Genomic DNA, 24,264 nt, shown 5'->3' with positions numbered 1-24,264 from the left:
ACCAAACAACAGAATGTACATTAATTTTGACCAAACACAGAATATTCTCCAAAATATTTAAAATGCTGAATAATTTTTATTCTAAACAATTTTAATGTGAATAAAATGTTTCTAAATTAAATTAGAAATCAAAAGAAAAAAAGTTGGGGAAAAATTGCAAAAAATCCCTAAATAATTTCAAACTAAACAGCAATGTCTAAATAAATAATAGATCCAAAAAGAAATCACAAAAATAATTTTTAAAATATTTTACCTAATTAAAATAAGCTCAGAGCATATGAATATGTATGAAATCCAACTAATAAAGTTCTAAAAGTAACTTCAGTTCTTAGATGTCTACTCTAGAAAAGAAGAAAGGTATTGAACAAATAATCAAGGCTTCCACTTTATGAAGAGAAAAATAGTACGTTAAATAACTCCCAAAGAAAGCATGAGAAAGGAAATCAGAGAAGAAATCAATTATACCAAAGCTAAAAAAAATATGAGAAATCAAGCAAACATTGACTTTTTAAATAGATCAACAAAATTGTTGTGCCTTTTGATAAACCAAGATGGGAAGAAAAGAGAGTGAGAAAGTACAAATTACCAAAATCAAGTACAAAAGATATGTCATCTTTACTGCTATTATAAATATCAAAACAGTTATTAGGAACAAGATTGGGCAAGCAAATAAGACAATTACAGTGACATGGACAAATTATTTAGAAGGCTCAAATGATGAAAACTGACTCAGGAAGAAAGAGAAAAGAGATTCAAAACCAGTAAATAAATTAAATTAGCTATTAAAAGTATGTTAACAATTTTGGACTTAAATACACATGAATAGAAAACTCATTATCTGAACTCCGGGTAGAAAAATAATGACTTCAAAGAAATAAAAACCCATATTTAAAACTTATAAAGATTTAGATATCAAACTCAAGCTAAGAAATTAGTAATGATCTAATTCACTGGTCTAGAACCAGTATAACTTCAAGAATCCTAACAGAGGCAACAAAAGCAGTTGAAGTCTAACTGACTTCTATAGAAAATACAAACAGCTCAGTATCAAGGAGAGTCATCAGAAAAAAGAGCAGTAGCTCATTACCCTCTCCTTTGGATAAAGAGAGTTTCTTGTCACACATCTGCGATTTAGACATGTTACTTCTATTGCCTGAAGAATGTGACTAACAGCAGTAACTAATATCATCTTTTTTTCTCTCGGTGTTTTGGTTTAAATTATGGGTTATATAAGAATCCTAATGTCACCCATTTATAAAGCATGTGGACCCTGAATTAAAGCTGTTACCCTATGAGAACATAGAAAAGCTTCCAGCCTCAGAAGGATCAAGTAGTCTGGTGTGCTTGATAAATACCACATTTGAAAATGAAAAATCCAAAACCTTTAGATTATTTAACACTTGATCACATGTCCCTCCTTCTGTAATTTAAAAGATAGAGTTTTCCCTTTTAAACATGTGTTATCTACATGACTTTTTTTTTTCATGTTTTTTTTTTTTTTAGTTCTTTTTTTTTTTAGTTCTTTTTTTTTTAAACTTTACAATATTGCATTGGTTTTGCCGTATATCAACATGAATCTGCCACAGATATACACGTGTTCCCCATCCTGACCCTCCTCCTCCTTCCTCTCCGTACCATCCCTCTGGGTCGTCCCAGTACACTCTACATGACTTTTGGAAACATCCTAGGTTTCTGTGCTTGCTAGAAGTTCCCAATGTGAATTTACCATTGAAGTCACAAAAGAAGATGCATATAATTCCTAAAATATCACTTAGATGTCTCTCATTTTCCTAGGTTTAAATATGTAGCTGATGCCACCAACTGGCAATCACTTTAAATTTCTAGTAACTGAAATATTATAGTCATTACAGGAAATATGTGCCAAATGTTTGCATGCTCCTTGGGTACCATAAATTCAATGGAATTTCCAACAAATACCAAATGACAGCTGGTCCAGGTTTGTTCAGTGAAGTCCCAATTTATGTCTGCAAACACAGCATTATCATTAATAGTATGTTTCAAATATACACTGGTTTGCATGCAATATAATATGGTCACTTTAAGCACAAGTAATTTTTTAATTCAGAGGTCAATTAATCATCCATGCCTCTCCAATAAACTAAATGACAATATGAAAAATCCTGATTATTACCGTTCTGCACAGCTAATGGGATTTCTTGAAGTTTCCAGATTGACCAAGAATCAATTTGTGTGGTAATCCTTTTCTTTCTTGACTTTTGTCGTTGTAAAGCTTCTTCAGCTTCTGCCCGATCGGTCTCCAGACTTTTAATGAGATGGATGGCCTCCGATAGCAATGTTTCCATTTTTTGCTTCAATTCAGGACACTTTTCATCTTAAAAGGGAAATATGTATTCATATTTGCTAATAAAATCAGCCTGTAAGCTGGATGGTAGTGGGGGTGGGGGGAGCTGGGGAACCAGTTGTTTTAATATTTACATATTTACCAAGAGAATTTTAGAAAAATGAATGAGCCTTGTAAAGACAAGTTTCATTATAATACAATCATAACATTAATTATAACCTTTGAAGACAGATTTTGAAATGGATATTTTATGACAATCAGAATAACTAAGTCTCAACCACTAGCTTCACACATAATATTTTTGAGTGGAAAAAAAACATGTTCCATTCACAAGCTGTATTATAGAGCTTTATTTTGAAAATATGCTTCTGTTTTCTCCCACTCTATGGGAAAAGCAAACCCTAATGATTACATCAGATAAATACTGAAAATCCTCAGATGGTTCTTAGGAACAAGACACTTTATATTCTTTATCTTATCAGATAATAACATCCCTAGTTAGCCTTGCCAGAAATTCATCATCATTTACAAATTCTATTTATTCAGTTATAATACAAATTAACTCCTTTATGAGAAACATTTGGGACTCCTGCTTCACAGCTCTGGAATGATAAGGTTTAATGTTAACAAAATGATTAACACGGGTATTCATTCATCTATTTATGTAAGAAATGAGTAGAGAGCCTGTTACATTCTAGACAATATGCTCTCTCCCTGGAGGTTGGTCAGTAAGAAAGATGGATATGACTTCCATTCTGGTGAGATTCATACTTGTAAACAGTGGCTTTTGCCAAAATGTGACATGACAAAAAGATATAAACAAACACAGAGTGTCAAAAAAGGCAAAGCCTCTAAAGAGCTGCGGCTGGAGGACAAACAATGAAACTGGATCAGGAAGAAAGGCAACTAACAGTAAACTTTCTTTTATTTTGTTTTCTCTTTCTTTTGAACAATAAAGACATTACTTTTTGCTGGAAAATAGTATTACATAATGGTTATTAGTACAAGCTCACCACTCACACAGTTTTTATTTCTAACCTAGTGGGCTTGTTAAAGAAATTCAGCATATGCCTAAAAAGAATTCCTGAGAAACAGGTTTTTCTATTGTAATGCACAAAATTAACTTTTCCAGCCTGATCTTTTATTTGGGCTCTATTTATTTGGTCTATTGTCTTTATTTTTCAAATTCCACAATATCTTAGACACTTTATCTTCTAATAAACGGTCTGTTTTTTATTACAACATACTTATTAAACACTGTTCTCCAATCAGCGTTCATTCAATTTCTATAACAGGGCTTCAGTTGGAAAGATATGATGGAGTTAATGCCACTTAAAATTGAAGCACTTCTGATTAGATATATATGTGTTTTACCAAAGGTGTCCATTATACAAGATGTCTTTTATACTGATTCTACAATAGCAGTCTGAAACAAATGCTATGGAGTGGGTTCCCATTTCCTTCTCCAATGCATGAAAGTGAAAAGTGAAAGTGAATTCGCTCAGTCGTGTCCGACTCCTAGCAACCCCATGGACTGCAGCCTACCAGGCTCCTCCGTCCGCGGGATTTTCCAGGCAAGAGTACTGGAGTGGGGTGCCATTGCCTTCTCCAGATGTATAACTTAAGGTGTCTCCAATTCTATTTAACATCTCTCTGGATTTTTTTCCAGAATACCATCTCAATTAGTTTTTTTGTTTCATGTTGAATAAGTGAGCAACCACCTGCATTTTTATTAGGGTGTGGGTGTGCTCAGGCGTTTCAGCCATGTCCGACTTTTTGCAACCCTATGGAAAGACTCACGCTCCTCTGTCCATAGGTTTCTCCAGGCAAGAATACTGGAGAGGGTTGCCATGCACTCCTCCAGCGGATCTTCCCGACCCAGGGATCAAACCCACATCTCCTGCATATCCCTGCCTTGAAGGTGGATTCATTACCTATTGAGCCACCTGGAAAATCCCATTTTTATCAGTGGAAACAATTACAATAAATGTTCCTCATCCTGATACTGCCTTGTGTTTTAGAGCTAAATATACATGTTTATAATAAACATAATTGGAATTAGTTATTGTGACCATTAATACAATGATATTTTCTCCTAGAATTTGTCACTGAAAACTTAAGAAATAATTGAATCAGATTTTCACTTTCATTATAAAAGGCAAATACAAAATGTTCATGCTTTTACAGAGTCCTGAGTTTATTAGTTATCCTTCACTAAAGGAAGGCATTTAACAAAGTTCTGTTGCATAAGTAGGAAGAAGTGTTTAAAATAATGTCAAAGATATATTCAAATATGTTGAAATAATTTTTAATACAAATTTTTATACCAGTATAAAAGTTTTATACATTTATATTTAAAAATTGTGCTAGAAGGCTAATCTTCAAGGCTATGGTTTTTCCAGTGGTCATGTATGGATGTGAGAGTTGGACTGTAAAGAAAGCTGAGCACCGAAGAATTGATGCTTTTGAGCTGTGGTGTTGGAGAAGACTCTTGAGAGTCCCTTGGACTGCAAGGAGATCCAACCAGTCTATCCTAAAGGAGATCAGTCCTGGGTGTTCATTGGAAGGACTGATGTTGAAGCTGAATCTCCAATACTTTGGCCACCTGATGTGAAGAGCTGACTCATTTGAAAAGACCCTGATGCTGGGAAAGATAGAAGGCAGGAGGAGAAGGGGACAACAGAGGATGAGATGGTTGGATGGCATCACCAACTCAATGGACATGGGTTTGGGTGGACTCTGGGAGTTGGTGATGGACAGGGAGGTCTGGCATGCTGTGGTTCATGGGGTCACAAAGAGCCGGACACAACTGAGCAACTGAACTGAACTGAACCATATATATATATATATATATATATATATATATATATATATATATGAGCTGTAATGTCCAATATGGTAGCCATGAACCACATGTGATTAATTTACATTTAAATGCAAGTTAAAGTTAAACTTAACATTTAAATTCCTCAGTGTCACCACATTTTAAGTGCTCGCAGCTACATGTGGCTAGTAGTTACCCTACTGGACAATGAGACAAAACATATTTCTATTATCACAGAAAGTCCTAATGGACAATACTGGATTACCATTCAATTCCTGAGAAGTAGACAGGGAAGGACCTAGAGCAGTATATAGTATATTATAGTAATTAATACATATTTGTTGAACAAGTATTTAATCAAACAGTACAGAAGGCTCTTTCTTCTGCTAGACACTTATAAGAATTATAAAACTCATACATGACTCTTGTGAATATCAGAAATACATAAATGAAAAGCTAATGAGCTTTTAAATGTAATTCTGCTTATGTAGTGTGAGTTACAGTTTTACCTCTCAATTCTTCTGGTTTGGGCTCTTTCACTAGTGTAACAACACTCAGATCTTTTTTCAGGTCTTCTGTGAAAGAAGTTCTGCTCCTTTATAACAGAAAAGAAGCAATCAATTAATAAAGAAGGACTGTACTTACAGTTTGGAGAAGGCAATGGCACCCCACTCCAGTATTCTTGCCTGGAAAATCCCATGGACGGAGGAGCCTGGTGGGCTGCAGCCCATGGGGTTGCTAAGAGTTGGACACGACTGAGTGACTTCACTTTCAAGTCTCACTTTCATGCATTGGAGAAGGAAATGGCAACCCACTCCAGTGTTCTTGCCTGGAGAATCCCAGGAACCGGGGAGCCTGGTAGGCTACCATCTATGGGGTTGCACAGAGTCGGACACGACTGAAGCAACTTAGCAGCAGCAGCAGCAGTACTTACAGTTAGTCAAACAAATTTTAGGTGATGTTTTTACAATGAGTTTTAAATGTCTACAGTGACACTTACTATACATGATAATGGTACTACTTAAGAAATTAAAATAGCAAAATTCTAATTGGTAATGACATTTATACTTCATGGTAGATTAACAGTAATTTAGAATTTGTTAAAATGACATGAAATTTTTTGAGAGATAGTAAAGCAGTATTTTTTTAAAATGATATTAGTCTCTTCTGAGAAAGTTGCTATCAGGAAAAAAAAGAGAACTTACTGAAAATAATTTGAGAGTTATTTCTCCAATTACAGTTTAGCAGTTTCTGGGAAGACAATGCAAAATGTAAGGAGCAAAAACATGATTTCATATTTGAAGTTAATAATGTTTTAGAAAAATATCCAAATTTTCTTTTCTGAAGAACTTTGCTAGTGAAAGTTCCATATATTGAATAACGAAACATTTCTCATCATCAGTATTTATCTGGTCCAATTCTTGAATACTAGACTAGTTTTAATTGTATTTATTTTATATTTACTCAATTTTTGACTGTGCTACATCTTTATTGCTGCACATGGGCTCAGTAGTTGCATTTCCTAGCTCTAGAGCACAAGATCAGTAGTTGCGGCACATAGACTTTAGTTGCTCCAGGGCATGTGGGATCTTCCTGGACCAGGGATTGAACACATGTCTCCTGCATTGGCAGGTGAATTCTTCACCACTGAGTCACCAGTGCAGCCCTTTCCAATGTGTATAAAAAGAAGCACACTTCCTCTGATAAAAGTCACAAGAAAATAACTAATACCAAAGCAGAATATTTCATTTTACCCATGTTGTAGCATGTATCAGAACTTCATTACTTTTTATAATTGAATAATATTCCATTGTACAGATATACCATTGTTTATTAATCTATGAGTCCATTGAAGGATTTGAGGTTGTTTCTACCTTTTGGCTATTGTGAATACTGATGATAACAAGCATTTATACAGAAGTTTTTGGGTGAACACTGGTTTTGAAATCTTTTGGGTACATGTATCAGAGTGGAATTGCTGGGTCATATGGTAATTCTAGGTTTAGCTTTTTGAGGAAACAGCAAACATTTTCACAGTGGTTGGTCCACTTCTTCATTCCCAGTAGCATTGTATGAGGGTTCCAATGTTCAATAAAAGTGGCAAGATGGCTATCCTTGTTTTGTTCTTGATCTTAGATCATACAGTTAGGTTATTGGATTAGGTGTCTTTCTTTTAGTATAATCATTTATGGCTATGAATTTTTCTCTGGGCACTGCTTTTACTTCATCTCTTCAGTTGTGATACACAGTGTTTTGATTCTCATTCATCTCAAAGTACTTTTAATTACTTCCAGAGATTACAAATTGTCTCTCTGGTTTTTTATAGCATGCTGTCTAATTTATTTATATATATGAATTTTCTAGGTTTCCTCCTCAGCTGATGAACATCTCTAGTTTTTCATTTCAGTTATTGTACCTTTTAGCTCCAAAATGTCTATTTGGATCTTCCTTATAATTTCTTTTTCTTCATTGATATTCTATATTTGTTGAGACATTAATCTCCTGGTTTTGTTGTATTTTTGTCCACAGTTTATCCCTTTGAGGATATTTGAGACAGTTGATTTAAAGTCTTCGTCCACTAAGCACAATGTCATGCTTCCTCAGAGTATTTTCTTCATTTGTTTTTCCCCTTAATAATGGGAGTAAATTTTCTTTTATTCTTCCCCTGCCTCATAATTTTTATAAAAACCTGGAAATTTTGAGTACTCAATGTGATATGAAAATAAGATTACCATCCCTCTATTGTGTTTATTTTTGATGTTTGTTGTGGGTTGCTTTTGTTTGTTTAGTGATTCTTCCAAACACTTACTGTAGTATTAATATCACATTCTTTTTCACTTGGGGTCACCAAAGTGTTTCTTAGCTTATTGGTGAACTTGAGTTTTATCCAAGTTACCTTAAATATTTGAGGTCAGGAAAAAAAAAAGAAAAGAAAAAGGGAAAACTATACGCTTGCTCCCAATCTTAGCGGACTGGCTCTTAGTTGGAGTACTTCTTTCATGCTTATTCAGGATGTTTATAACTCTGCCTCTACCTTCAATTCTTGCCTGTGTAGATCCTAAGGCTAGCCAGAGATAAAAGATTAAGTCTTCTTGGGCTTTCCTGAGTATATGTCCAACACTGTTCATATTTGTGCATTTTTTAATTCTCCAATATAAATGAGAACTTTGAAAAATCATATTCCCCCATTTATAATATCTCTTTCCCCAAATTCTTCATCCCCAGGCATTCTGATATTTTCAGTGTCTGTCCCAAATTATCCACAATCTCAGACACTGGTGACAAGTATATGACCTTAAATACTTTGAGCAAACACTGCCTGGAGGTGGCTCCAGCTCTGTAATTTCTCTAAATCAGGAAAAACAAAGTCAATCTTTGTGTTAGTCCCTTTAGGGAGTCATCAGACTTGTCAAAACACTGAACTATAATTCTTTGAGAATAAGATGTATATTGTTCCATCTGGCACTAGCAATCTGCACAAGTTCAGGCTATTGCTTCATGACCACCACTGATCTGAGAGTTGGAAGATGGCAAGTGGGACATTTCAAATGCCACAGCCCTTCCTTCAGGCAAGACAGCCACTCCTTCTGCATTAACTTTTCCCCTTATTGTTGCAAGTTTCGAACTAGATTTCAGATTTTTGCAGAAGGTGACTCTGACCAATTTTTGCCAAAAGTTATAGATGCTTTTATGATAGGACAGAGCCCTGGAGATTCCTATTCTGTTATTTCCAGTGACATCCTGATTCTTACACTTTTAAAAATAAATATTAATACATAATATAAAATTCTGCTCTCAATATCTTTTTTCTTTTGAAATAAACTTACCTACACCAGATTAATCATAAAAATTTGAACATAAAAATGTAAAAGAAGCGTGAAATATTCTTACCATTCTTCCAAAGAAGTTTCAAACTGTCAAAATAAAAGATGAAAGTCAAATTTTTAACATCTCAAATCAATAATAGATTTAACTAACACCTTAACTCACTGACAAAATTGTAAACACTCTACTTTACATTCTCCTGTTCCTGTCAAATTATACTCTGTTGTTTCCACAACAAGCATACCCTTATCTTAGCTAGCCTTATGCTTTTGTTATCAGTCTCACCTAACTGTTCTCACCCTTCACCTGTTTCTGAACTTTACCTTTACCCTAACAGTCAGTTCAAATTCCATTTTCTCCTAACAGACTTTCCACACAATCGGAAGTGCATACTATCCATTAAATTTCAATATCCTACCATAAAGTAGAAACCACATAATTACATGTTAAGTTTACAAATATTTAGTTTTTCGTAGAATTATCCCGCTGCTGGATTATAAAATCCTTGGTAGGAGTTATGTTGTACAGATGTATTCTAACACTACCTTGGGCTATAAAAGGTACAAACTACCAAAAACACAGAATATATAGCCAGAGTGTTATGGATTTCATGGATAATATCCAATTCAACATTTTAAATCAGACATACATGATCTCAATTCCCATATCACACCGAAATTTTGGAGAAAAATATACAGGCACATAAGTAAGATCACTGGACAATATATTTGAGAATTTTCAGAAACAGAGTAATCAGATGAGACTGATGGTAAAAATGGAGCAAAGAAAAGTATAACTCAGAAGAGACAAGTGGAAGCGAGGACATGGAAGCAACCTAGATATCCATCAACAGATGAATCGATAAAGGAGTTGTGGTACAAATACACAATAGAATATTATTCTGCCATTAAAAGGGACACATTTGAGTTAGTTCTAATGAGATGGATGAACCTAGAGCCTAATATACAGAGTGAACTAAGTCAGAAAGAGAAAAATAAATATCACATATTAATACATATATACGCAATCTAAAAAAATGATACTGATGAACCTATTTGCAGGGCAGTAATGGAGATGCAGCCATAAAGAACAGACTACACAGTGGGGAAGGAGAGGAAGTGATGAATTGGAAGAGTAACACTGAAACATAAACATTACCATATATAAAACAGATAGTCAGTGGGACTTTGCTCTGTGAAGCAAGGGGCTCAAACCCAGCACCCTGTGACAACAGAGAGGGGTGGGATGGAGTGGGAGGTGCAAGGGAGGCTCAAGAGAGAAGGGACGTATGTATACCTATGGCTGATTCATGTTGGTGTATGGCAGAAATCAATACAATATTATAAGGCAATTATCCTCCAATTAAAAAGAAATAAATAAATTTTTAAAAAAAGAAACAAGTGGAGACCATTTCAGGGAAGGTGAAAAGTTTCTGTGTGGAACTCATGAAAAATTCCCAGTATGTGAGAATAAGCTGCTGATAACCAAAGTAAATGCTTCCTTGGTGGCTCACACGGTAAAGTGTCTGTCTGCAATGTGGGAGACCTGGGTTCGATCCCTGGGTTGGGAAGGTTCCATGGAGAAGGAAATTGCAACCCACTCCAGTATTCTTTCCTGAAGAATTCCATGGACAGAGGACCCTGGTAGGCTACAGTCCATGGGGTCACAAAGAGTCAGACATGACTGGATTTAGAAAAGGCAGAGGAAGCAGAAATCAAATTACCAACATCCGTTGAATCATAGAAAAAGAAAGAGAGTTCCAGAAAATTATCTACTTCTGCTTTATTGAAATATGCCAAAGCCTTTGATTTTGTGGACCACAACAAATTTGTCAAGAGATGGGAATACCAGACCACCTGACCTGCCTCTTGAGAAATCTGTATGCAGGTCAGGAAGCAACAGTTAGAAGTGGACATGGAACAACAGACTCGTTCCAAATAGGAAAAGGAGTACGTCAAGGCTGTATATTGACACCCTGCTTATCTAACTTATATGCAGAGTACATCATGAGAAACACTGGGCTGGATGAAGCACAAGCTGGAATCAAAACTGCCAGGAGAAATATCAATAACCTCAGATATGCAGATGACACCACCCTTATGGCAGAATGCAAAGAAGCACTAAAGAGCCTCTTGATGAAAGTGAAAGAGGAGAGTGAAAAAGTTGGCTTGAAGCTCAATATTCAGAAAACTAAGATCATGGCATCTGGTCCCATCACTTCATGGCAAATAGATGGGAAAACAGTGGAAACAGTGGCAGACTTTATTTATTTATTTATTTATTTGGACTCCAAAATCACTGCAGGAGGTAACTGCAGCCATGAAAGCAAAAGACACTTGCTCCTTGGAAGAAAAGTAATGACCAACCTAGACAGCATATTAAAAAGCAGAGACATTATTTTGCCAAGAAAGGTCCGTCTAGTCAAAGCTATGGTTTTTCCAGTGGTCTTGTATGGATATGAGAGTTAGACTATAAACAAAGCTGAGTGCCACAGAATCGATGCTTTTGAACTGTGGTGCTGGAGAAGACTCAGAATCCCTTGGACTGCAAGGAGATCAAACCAGTCAGTGCTATATGAAATTAGTCCTGAATATTCTTTGGAAGGACTGATGCTGAAGCTGAAACTCTAATACTCTGGCCACCTGATGTGAAGAACTGACTCATTAGAAAAGATCCTGATGCTGGGAAACATTGAGGGCAAGAGGCGAAGGGAACGACAGAGGATGAGATGGTTGGACTGTATCACCAACTCAATGGACATGAGTTTAGGTAAACTCTGGGAGTTGGTGATGGACAGGGAAGCCTGGCATGCTGCAGTCCATGGGGTCACGAATAGTCAGACACAACTGAGCAACTGAACTGAACTGAACTGAACCAAAGTAAATAATGGAGGGGCTGCCTGTGATGAGATAGGTCGCTGCAGTCTGCTGCTTTCCATCCAAAGAATCCAGAATACACAGCCAAAAAGTTACCCTCTAGACATTGCCATGAGAAAAATTCTCTGATCACATTGGAGATATGCCCAAGTTGGGGAGAATATCTAAGAACGTAAGTTATTGCTCTAGAGAGAAGCAAAATAGAGCCTCCCCAACCGGCAGAATCTTACATAGATAGACGCAAATAAGTCCATGTGGGAAAACAAAAGCAGATGAACAAATGAGTGAAAAGATTATAAGGGGCTATGAACCCAAAAGTAAGCTTATTAAGGCAAAAGGAAAGGCCCACAACTTTCTTGCCTAAGCATACTACTTCCTATTTACAAAGAGCCTGAGTAGAAATTTTTATATGCTGGACAAAAGCCTTTGAGGTAAGCAGACTCTGATAGTTGCTAAAAATCAAACAAATAATAACAGCGACAAAAAACAACAAAAACTTATGCCAGCAACCAGTAATCAGTCTGGTTTATCATTTATAAATACAAGGACAAAAAAGAGTATCCAAATATTTGAAAGAAGTTTATAACATGAAAAATAAGAATTTATTCAGATATAACAGAAATACTGGAATGAACATAAGTGAATATAATAATAAATTGAAGGCACATATATCTTTTCTCCACAATATTATAAAAGAGAAAAACGAAATTTGGTATGAGTTTCTTTGGACTTCCCAACTGCGTTAGCAATAAAGAACTGCCTGTCAACACAGGAGTCGCAGGAGATGCAGGTTCGATCCCTGGGTCGGGAAGATTCCCCTGCAGGAGGAAATGGCCACCCACCCCAGTATTCTTTCCTGGAGAATCCTATGGACAGAGGAGCCGGGCAGGCTGTGGTCCATAGCACGCATGCACACATGAGTGTCATTATTCAAATATAAAACAGACTAAAATAAGTAATCGTTTCATTACCCATGTATGTGAGAGTTTAGGGACTTTCCTGGCTGTCCAGTCGTTAAAAATCTGCCTTAAAATACAGGGGACACAGGTTCAACTCCTGATTGGTTACTAAGATCCCACAGGCTGCCAAGCACCTAAGCCTGCATGCCACGACTAGAGAGCCTGTGTGCTGCAACCACCGGAGCCCACTTGCCACAACTAGAGAGTCCATGCACCTTAACAAACGATCCCACATGAGGCAACAAAGATCTCACGTGCTGCAACTAAGACCCAATGCAGCCAAATAAATTTTAAAACAGAATAGTCAAAGACATTTAAAAATGAAAAAAAAAAAAAAGGATGGAACTACCTACCAAATATAAAAGTATATTATGAAGCATGTAAATTAGAAGGAGCAAGTTTCATTTTCAACAATATACAGAATCAAATTTTCCAATTTACTCACTTTTACTCACAATTTGTGGCATAATATGCAGATATGCCTGTATACTTTAGGGTCATATTCAACAATGCAGAGTTACTGCTGCATAATAACCATTCTTAAACGCAGTGGCTAAAAATAATCCCCATTTTATTTGCTCATAATTTTGTCAGTCACCAATGTATGATGGGCTCAGCTGTGTGATTTTTTGGTCACTAATATGACCTCAAACTAATGCAGTCATCTGGCCCCTTGACTAGGATAGTTTGTTCAAGACAACCTCACTCACAAGTGATGCTTTGTGACTGCTGTAGCTTGGGCCTGTCCCTCTACTTGGTCATTCATCTTCAAGGAGGCTAGATTATGCTTCTTTACCTGGTGAACTTATGGCACCAGGAGAGCAAAGGCAGAAGCTTCAAGGCCTCTTGAGACTTTTCTTAGAAGCTGTATGACACTTCTTCTGATACATTTGTTGTTTAAAACAAGTCACAAGTCCAAGTCTATGTTTAAAGGTTGAGAGAATAGACTGTCTGTTAAGGTAAGGAGATGGAAAGGAGCAGGGTAGCAATTTTTGATCCACCATTATCTTTGGCTTCAAGTACATACATGTCTCCTGGATGTAAAATGTCTCAAAGATTTAAGTATAACTGCTAAAACTATAAATGTCTTGTTCTAGCCACAAAGTTCTGGTATGTGTGTGTGTGTACACGCATGCATAAAGCAACAGATAACAGAAAAAAACAAGTTACTTTTCTGAAGATATTTTCATTAGAATCAGTTCAGTTCAGTTCAGTTCACTCACTCAGTCATGTCCGACTCTCTGTGACTCCATGAATTGCAGCACGCCAGGCCTTCCTGTCCATCACCAACTCCCGGAGTTCACTCAAACTCATGTCCGTTGAGTCAGTGATGCCATCCAGCCATCTCATCATCTGTTGTCCCCTTCTCCTCCTGCCCCCAATCCCTCCCAGCATCAGAGTCTTTTCCAATAAGTCAACTCTTCACATCAGGTGGCCAAAGTACTGGAGATTCAGCTTTAGCATCAGTCCTTCCAAAGAACACCCAGGACTGGTCTCCTTTAGAATGGACTGGTTGGATCTCCTTGCAGTCCAAGGGACTCTCAAGAGTCTTCTCCAACGCCACAGTTCAAAAGCATCAATTCTTCGGCACTCAGCTTTCTTCACACATCCATACATGACTACTGGAAAAACCATAGCCTTGACTAGATGGACCTTTGTTGGCAAAGTAATGTCTCTGCTTTTCAATATGCTATCTAAGTTGGTCATAACTTTACTTCCAAGGAGTAAGCATCTTTTAATTTCATGGCTGCAGTCACCATCTGCAGTGATTTTGGAGCCCCCAAAAATAAAGTCTGACACTGTTTCCACTGTTTCCCCATCTATTTCCCATGAAGTGATGGGACCTGATACCACGATCTTCGTTTTCTGAATGTTGAGCTTTAAGCCAACTTTTTGACTCTCCTCTTTCACTTTCATCAACAGGCTTTTTAGTTCCTCTTCACTTTCTGCCATAAAATGAAAGTGAAGTTGCTCAGTCATGTCTGACTCTTTGCGACTCCATGGACCGTAGTCTGTAGACTGAAACCAGGCTCCTTCATCCATGCTATTTTCCAGGCAAGAACACTGGAGTGGGGTGCCATTTCCTTCTCCAGCAGATCTTCCCAACCCAGGGATTGAACCCAGGTCTCCCGCATTGTAGGCAGACTCTTTACCCTCTGAGCCACCCATTAAGAGTGGTGTCATCTGCATATCTGAGATTACTGATATTTCTCCCAGCAATCTTGATTCCAGCTTGCGCTCCTTCCAGCCCAGTGTTTCTCATGATGTACTCTGCATAGAAGTTAAATAAGCAGGGTGACAATATACAGCCTTGACGAACTCCTTTTCCTATTTGGAAACAGTCTGTTGTTCCATGTCCAGTTCTAACTGTTGCTTCCTGACCTGCATATAGGTTTCTCAAGAGGCAGGTCAGGTGGTCTGATTCCCATCTCTTTCAGAATTTTCCACAGTTTATTGTGATCCACACAGTCAAAAGCTTTGGCATAGTCAATAAAGCAGAAATAGATGTTTTTCTGGAATTCTCTTGCTTTTTCCATGATCCAGCAGATGTTGGCAATTTGATCTCTGGTTCCTCTGCCTTTTCTAAAACCAGTTTGAACATCTGGAAGTTCACAGTTCACATATTGCTGAAGCCTGGCTTGGAGAATTTTGAGCATTACTTTACTAGCGTGTGAGATGAGTGCAATTGTTCAGTAGTATGAGCAGTCTTTGGCATTAGAGTAATGGGGGCCAAATACAGACTGCAAAGAATGAATGAGTATTTGGGAGGTGAGGAATCAGAGATAATAAATTTAGGCAACTCTTTTCAGATGTTAAGTGTAATGAGAAGAGAAACTGAAAGGGGGATGGATATATTTAAGAGTATGCATGCAATGAAAAAAAATTTCCTGAAAACAAGAAAAATCAATATTTTAAATGTTGATAGGAGTGAGTTAAGAAAAAAAGGGGATCTGGAAGATAGGATGGTGAGAAAAATGCTTGCTGGAACAAGATCCTTGCAAAGGCAGAAGATGGAATGCAGGTGAAGGGGGAGCCATTGTGGTGAAGGGGGAAATATTCCACAGAAGGACAAAGAGATTGTGTTTGTGGAATTCAAGAATGTTCATAGGTGAGATAAGGGGGTTTGAGGCATTTCTGTTATTTTGTCTCCTATTTTCTTTGAGGAGTAAGAGATGAAAGAGTAGTGAGGAGGAGGATTTGGAAACCTAAACAAAAGAGAGGACTGGAGAAGCCACCAAAGAATACTAGAGAAGGTTCAGGTTGACAAATAGAATGATTTCAGAGCACTATTAAAGGTCCCATTGAGGTTGGAGACCATGAATGCATAATATCTCAAATATGGATTATTGTGTAATGTTCTCCATCACTATTCAGAAGCCTGGATGTAGAAGTGAAGATGGGGGACCATTAACAAGAGCTCATCAGATCTGGCACTTCGTCAGACTAAAAGGAAGGCAGAATAAAGAAGTAAAGGACTAAATATATCAATTAGTGAGTGTTTTAAGAGATGAATTGATTAGGCAAGGAAGTAAAAATATTGGTATGATACAATGGGAAACAGTGATCTAAGGTTTGAAGTTTCAAATGAAACAGAATTAGCAGAATGAAAGAATTCAAAGTATTTGATCAAGAGGATGAGATGATCAAATACAAGGGTTTCAGAATTAAAAACAGTTACAAAACGGTATAAGTAAAGCAAAGTTTTCCAATTATAAGCCTTTTTAACATTCATGTTATTGCGTCCTCACAGTTGATACACTCTTAAGCAGAGAGATTATTTAGTATAGTAGTGAATAGGATGTTCCTAGGTCTGAGACACACCTGGTCTGGATACTAGCTCTGGGAGAAAGGAGAAATCAACTTTTGGAATCATTTTCCTCATCCATAATTGGGGATATTGGCAGTTTCTACCTCACAAGATTTCCATAAGGATTCAAAAATTGTGTATATTAAGTGTTTAATACAGCCTGTGATATGCAGTAAACACTTAATAAATATTAGCTATATTATTATTGCCATTAATGATAAAGTTATTACTTATGTACAATGAATTTTTTATATTTAAAGAATGATTTCTAAATAGTTTCTCTTTGAGCCATTCTTTTAAGTCATGGTAGCACCTTAATGACTTGTATTGATTAAATGAAAAAGATACTTTCAACTGAGTAGAGATAATTTCAAATTAAATAAAATCATCTTTAGTCTAGGCAGTGTGGTGTATAACGTAGAAGAAAAGCAAATCAAAACCTCTTATTTGTATGGGAAGATATCCAGGTGATTATTTCCATCATTTTCCAATGTTTTCTCACACTTATACAAAATAAATGTAGGTAAAATGTTCACAGTAACTCTACTTTGAGGAATTTTCTTTTCAAGATTCAGAATTACATTTACACATCTATGAATGGATGGAGAAACTTATGGCAGCTGGCTTATTTACATAATATATCTACAGAAAAAGGCTGCTTTTTTCAATTTTCCTTAAGATAAGCTGTAAAATACTTAGCTTATTTTGTGAATTACTTTATGTGAGGTCATTTTGGGGCTTCCCTGGTGGCTCAGCAGTAAAGAATCTGCCTGCAGGAGACCTAGGTTTGAAGCCTGGATCAGGAAGATCCCCTGGAAGAGGGCATGACAGCCCACTCCAGTATTCCTGCCTGGAGACTCCCAAGGACAGAGGAGCCTGGTGGACTACAGTCCGTAGGGTCACAGAGAGTCGGACACAACTGAAGCAACTGAGCACTCATGCACAAGGTCATTGTTTTAGCTAGCCCATTAGCCATTGTTTTTAACAGTTAGCTCACCGCTCAGAATCCCAAGCAGGAATGGGTAATGAACATGGGCTTTGGTAACAAGGGGAGTGTGATCGAATCCCAACTCTGTCCTATGACCATAAATAAGACTCTATAAACTATTTAAAATTATTATTTCTCCATCTATCAGTTAGAACAGTAACCATTCAACAATAGTTCTGAGTTACATTACAGCAGTGGCCCCAGGCTTTTTGGCACCAGGGACAGGTTCCACGAAGACAATTCTTCCGCGAACCAGGCTTGGGGGATGGTCTGGGGACGATTCAAGCACGTTGCATTTATGGCGCGTAGTACTTCTACTCTAATGCCACTGTGGATCGACGGGAGTTATCAGTGTGAGGCCAAAGGTGGGGGCCTTTGACTATTCATCCACACCTATCAATCTATTTTCATCATGTTAGCAACATATAATTGTTAGTTAAAACACTTGTGAAGTGTAGAGCATATCATATTCTATCTGTCTGTGCTCAGCTGTTTCCAACTCTCTGCAACCCCATGGACCGTAGCCCGTCAGACTCTTCTGTCCATAGATTTTCCAGGTAAGAATACTGGAGTGGGTTACCCATCTCTCCTTTGGGTGATCTTCCCGACCCAGGGATTGAACTCAAGTCTCTTTCGTCTCCTGCATTGGCAAGTGGATTCTTTTATCACTGAGCCACCTGAGAAGTCCCAGCATATCATATTAATTAATATTAATTCTCTATTTACTTATACTCTTCAAGGCCCAGGCCACCATCAGACAGATGACCTGCAACACATTTTCTGAAGGAGTGTTCTAATTTGGAGGAACAAAGCAGCAACAGATATAATACTAACATAGAATGATATAAATAATGTTATTAAAATAACAATACATAGTCAACATATATTGAGTGCATGTCATATGCTATCTAACATGGTATCATTATCACCATTCTCATCTAAGTTCACAGAAGTTGCAGCTCTTAGGGCTGTGATCTTAAATTCTGCACTCTAACTCCTCTAAAAGGAAATAGCACCTTAGATCAAGCATGACAAAGGCCCACTGGAACTCTTTCAGAGCCAGAAACAGTAACAGTGATCAAGGAAAAGAATAGCACAGATTTCTGGCAAACTTTTCTTCCTATCTGGGCAGTGTAGTTGTGTATTAATTACTTAGAAACGTAATATGAATAAAAGGTATGAGAAGGTTTTCAATCATTCCTAAATTATCCTTTGAAAATAAGAGATAGTTATAGCAACTTCAAGATTGAATTACCTTCAGAATAATAAAGGCAAATTTTAACATTAAAAAGACAAAGAATCATTATATTCTCTTTTAACAGACCTTTTAAGTATTTCTTTAGAACCAAATAACTCATTAGAAAGGGCATTCTGTCCTTTTATACACCAATTTACTCATCTAAACATCTAATCAGTTTAGTGTCCCTGAAAAGGATGTAAATACTATTTAATTTACTAGTCAAGTTGGCTTATGGAAATAACTAGTTAGCATGATTGCCGCTGGATAAAGAACAAACATGCAGGAGAAAAAAAAAATCTATTTAATAAGGTCATTTCACCCTTCTGAAGTGACACTATCAAAAACATGTCCAGATTAGTAAATTGTGCAACTGAGCAAAGATTCTATAAAGAAGTGCAAGAATCATTAAAAATAAATAAATAAATAACTCCTGGGGACCCTTATAGGCCCTATGTTATTGTTCTTTAGTCAGTCAGTCATGTCTGACTCATTCATGACCTCATGGACCGTAGCCCGCCAGGCTCCTCTGCCCAGGGGATTTCCCAGGCAAGTACTACAGTGGGTCGCCATTTCCTTCTCCAGGGGATCTTCCTGACCCAGGGATTGAATGGGCATTAATTGCTTGGTAGGTGGATTCTTTACCACTGAGCCAACCAGGGAAACCTATAGACCCTATACAAAAATTTCAGCACGTTAGATATGACTTACCCGTTTCAGATGCTCCTGTATTTTAGACTCCACATCCTCAATGTGTGCAATCATCTTGTTGACACATGGAGCCGGGATGTTTACTAAAGCACAGCTTTCACGTCGGCATGGGTAGCCAAAATAAAGGCCTTTATTCAGCTCTACAGATAAAGCAGACAGAGGACATCAGTTCTCAGTTACATACAGAATAGTAAACCTTGATATTCAGAATATACAAAAAGTATTCTGCTTTACTAGCACTAACACTCCAACTTCAATCAACAGATTGATAAATGTCAGAGAATTATAGAATGAACCTTCTAATCATCTGAAAACTAAAATAAAATGATCATTTATAACATAAAATGCAACAAATAAAAATAAACCTAAGAGATGAGACCAAAACTTTAAGAAAATTTAAAAGTTGAAGTGTTCCATGGCATCATGAAAAAAAGAAAGAAAAAAGGCAGAAAATCAGTTAATCCATTTGTTTCTACATAGACCTTAAATCACTTAAGAAGTGACTTTGACATATATTTTAAATTCTCCTCTCAAAGAGATACCACGTGTCCCAGTGTAAATAATATCCAACCACTCATGCATTGAAGTTCTTCCTTAAATTCAGCATGGTTTCTCCTGCTGAAAATAAATAAATAAAAGCAGGTCCCCATCATCCTCATAATAACCTCATTTTCTACCTTCCATTTCTGAAAATTGAAGTCTCATGCGAAGAGTGATTGATGTTCTCACTGTGGCATTCAAGTTGTACTCATCATAAAATCCACTCAGTCCGATGTGCCTCGGTGATTCTAATCCTGGCATGTCCTGAACCAACTGAAGGTTGCAGAAGCACAGCGAAGTTGTCCATGAAGCCCCACCAAAGTGCTTACCTGCAGTCCTGTGGCCTCTAAGGACTCTGCTGAGCTGGATTACAGCTGCAATCACTGATCATAAATGCAAGACACAAAATAGGCTTGGGGCCTCAGTGAGAACAGACTGATGTTCTCATTTCAGTTGACCTTGAGGAACACGGAAGCAATGCTGTTGCCTCCAGTCTGAGCCTTTTGTTTCAGTGTCAACACATAGAGATGGTAAATATTTTAGACAGCTTCATATAAACTGAAGTCTTTTAAATATCTTTAAATGAAATCTCAAAATATCCTCCTCCAAATATGCATTATCTGTCAAAATGGCATAGGTTTCATTTATCAATGTGTCTATCCCATATATGTTCATATCCTATATGCAGAATAATAGTCCACACAGGAAAAAATACATATTTTTTTGACATTTTTGAGCACTAAATATATGTACCAAACATGGGGCTATGCTAAGCACTTTTGATGCCACATTTTGTTTAATCTTCACAACAATCAATTGAAAGGGGTTCTTGTCTTGATTTCATATATGAGGAAATCAAAGCTTAGAGAAGTTGTTACATCAAATGTTGCACTGCACAGAAGTGAGAGGCGGGAGAGCTGGGACTTAAACTATTTCTCTCTGGCTTGGGAGTATACACAATACCATGAAGGTTGTTTTTATATTTAAAAATGAGGTGAAATGAAGAGAAGTGTTTCTAAAAGGATATCTCAGAGACATCTCAAAAGTTTCACATCACTTGTTTGTGAAGTTTGAATGTTCCTTCAAGATATCAGCGCTGATATTCTAATGTATTTTACTTTGCTTTGACCATGGTGAACACACATACTTGGCATGACTATTTTTTTGTTATATTCTACTTTTCCTCTTTATTTCATACACAGATATATATTTTTTCATCTCTGTAACACTCAGAGGACCAAAAAAGAAAAGAAAAAAAAAACAAGCTGATAAAAATTACACATTGATCTCTTATCCAAATATCCTAATACAGGCATGTTGTCCAGCCCTCTAAAAATAGGGTTTTAATATACATTTAACAAGCAGGCAGTTTTTCTTATAGTCAAAGCATTTGTTTTGCTTCATTAAATGGGGAAACAAGGAGAGCAATGACTCATTTAACATTTTTCTACATGTGCCATTCTCAACCTACCAGATGAGTTATTCATTAATTTCCAGAGCACTCCATGGTTTAGGATTAACATTTTACATATGGTAAAGTGGGGAAAAGGAAATATTGTAAAGTTAGAGTTTGCACTAAAAGTCTACAAAAGACACGGCACTACAGCAGCACAAGAAAGAACAAGAATCCATCAGTTCTTATGACTGCTCTATCCTAATACTAAGGGTATGAGTTACAACTTTCCTTTCCGCTTCTTTTTCATGTTACACACATTATAGGTACACTTAGGTCACTAAACTTGCTGTCTCTGGTCACACATTTATCAGCTTGACTGACTGATAACTGTGATTTTTAAGATAAAACTAATCAATCTCTAACCTTAGATTTCTCACTGAATACATGAACCAGAACCAGATGGCAGGATGTTATATAAGATCATTTTCACCTACAACTCCATAATGAAATGAATTAACAGTTTTAGTCAAACATTAAGTTGATAGAGCTCTACCTTGTAAAGACCGTGCATAAAAAATCGGGTAAGTATTTCAAGAATTAAACTCAGGCAGGAGACTCATTCTCTCTAAAAATCAGCCCAACTCCAACATCCTTGCTCAGAATTAATGCATAAGCGTAGGATCCTTCTGGACCTAACCAGAGTTGAGGTTTGTTGAGACTGCAACATGAAACTTCCTTTTGAGAAAAAATATTGATGGTCTGATTGTGTGGGCAAAGGGTTGTTTATGTTCATTAACTGCCAACTCTCCTCACTCAATGAATTAGATCCTTACACAGTTTATTCACACAGGCCCTATAATTTAAGATTTTATCACTACCATTCTTCCTTCTCTTCTGCTTTTAATATGTAATTCCTTTACATCCATCACTGAAATTATTGTATCATGCCTTTATCTGAAGTCAGTTCTCTGAGGAAAAACTCTTACCCAAACACAATATTTTTTTCTCACATTCCGTTACCCCTTTTAATATCTTGGTTTTCTTCCAAAATGTAGAATAAGCTAGCGCTCATAAGTTTAGAAATAATTTCTTCTCCTTGCAAAGCCTCTGTGTGATGTACAGAAAGTACTGTTAACTTTTTTTTTTTTTTAATGAAAAACAAAGCTCCTTTTAGTTTTGTTATACACTGGTGGTGGGGGAACTTAGGAAGAGACCTTTCCCTGAGTAAAGAATGAATGGGCAGATTGATAGAATTTATCCAATCTAAAGAAAAGAAATAAAAATGAAGAAAAAGAACAGATCCTCAAGTTATTCTAGGGAAAAAATAAAATATAATCAAGTCCAGAATATGTGAAGTTGAGGGTCTGGAAGGAGAAGAGAGGGAAATTTTGAGAGAAAAATATTTGAAGAAATAACAGCCAAAAAACTTCAAAATCTCATGAGAAACATCAACTCACACATCCAAGAAGCTCAAAAATCTCACACAATACAAAAACAGAAAGAGAACTATGTCTGAGAACATCAAAGAGAGAAAACCAATTAAAGAGGAAATCTTTAAGCGGCCAGATACAAAAGGACATATTACATATAGAGGACATGGCATGAATAACTGCTGTATTTCTCAATCACAAACAAGAAAGGACAGGACATAATAGAAAAAAATAGTTTTAAAAAACAAGCAGGCAATTGGGAAAGTAGTTCAGCTCAGTTTAGTCACTCAGTTGTGTCTGACTCTTTGTGACCCCATGGACTGCAGCATGCCAAGGCTTCACTGTCCATCACCAACTCATGTCCATTGTGTTGATGATTCCATCCAACCATCTCATCCTCTGTCATCCCCTTCTCCTCCCGCCTTCAATCTATCCCAGCATCAGGATCTTTTCCAGTGAGTTGGTTCTGCACATCAGGTGGCCAAAGTATTGGAGTTTCAGCTTCAACATCAGTCCTTCCAATGAACACTCAGGACTGATCTCCTTTAGAATGGACTGATTGGATCTCCTTGCAGTCCAAGGGACTCTCAAGAGTCTTCTCCAACACAACAGTTCAAAGGCATCAATTCTTCAGCACTCAGCTTTCTTTATAGTCCAACTCTCACATCCATACATGACTACTGGAAAAACCGTAGTTTTGACTAGATGGAACTTTGTTAGTAGAGTAAGGTCTCTGCTTTTTAATATGCTGTCTAGGTCGGTCATAGCTTTTTGTCCAAGGAGCAAACATTTTTAAGTAGTATTGAAACATAAAAATTACCATATGTAAAACAGATAGCTAGTGAAAATTTGCTGAATGATACAGGGAGCTCAAACCTGGTGTTCTGTGACAACATAGAGGCGTGGGATGGGCTGGGATGTTGGAGGGAGGTTCAAGAGGGAGGAGACATATGTATACTTAGGGCTGATTCATGCTGATGTACAGCAGAAACCAACACAACACTGTAAAGCAACTATCCTCCAATTAAAAATAAATACACTTTAAAAAATTAAATAAACAAAACAACAGGCAGGAAAGAAGGAAGGGAGAGAGAGAGAAACATTGAAAAAATAAATTTGACTTCACCAATATCAAAACATTTCGCTTGCCTCAATAAGCTATTATAATAAATGAAAACACGAGCAAGAGTGGGAGGAAACAGATACATATCTGACAAATGACTTACATATGGAATGTGTGGAGAAAATTTACAACAGGAAAACAACCCAATAAAAAATGGGCATAAGACTGGGCTTTTCCAATAGATAATACACAAATGACTAACAAGCATGTAAAGAGATGCTCCA

At 36.9% G+C, this 24,264-nt stretch overlaps 1 protein-coding gene across 1 annotated transcript in view; it reads right to left on the bottom strand.

The window, feature by feature from the left end:
* CCDC178 (coiled-coil domain containing 178) overlaps positions 1-24,264 on the bottom strand; it is a 415,790-nt gene that overhangs the window by 339,706 nt on the left and 51,820 nt on the right. Inside the window, exons 4-7 of the mRNA XM_061399651.1 lie at positions 19,552-19,691; positions 9,039-9,061; positions 5,657-5,742; positions 2,153-2,353 (exon numbers count right to left, since the gene is read on the bottom strand). Coding sequence (XP_061255635.1) covers positions 2,153-2,353; positions 5,657-5,742; positions 9,039-9,061; positions 19,552-19,691 — 450 coding nt within the window. The remainder of the gene's footprint in view (positions 1-2,152; positions 2,354-5,656; positions 5,743-9,038; positions 9,062-19,551; positions 19,692-24,264) is intronic.

The sequence above is a fragment of the Bos javanicus genome, chromosome 24 (assembly GCF_032452875.1).
Source record: "Bos javanicus breed banteng chromosome 24, ARS-OSU_banteng_1.0, whole genome shotgun sequence".
Lineage (NCBI taxonomy): Eukaryota > Metazoa > Chordata > Mammalia > Artiodactyla > Bovidae > Bos > Bos javanicus.
Note: the sequence above shows the minus strand (reverse complement) of the source record. Positions and strands in the feature narration are given on the sequence as shown.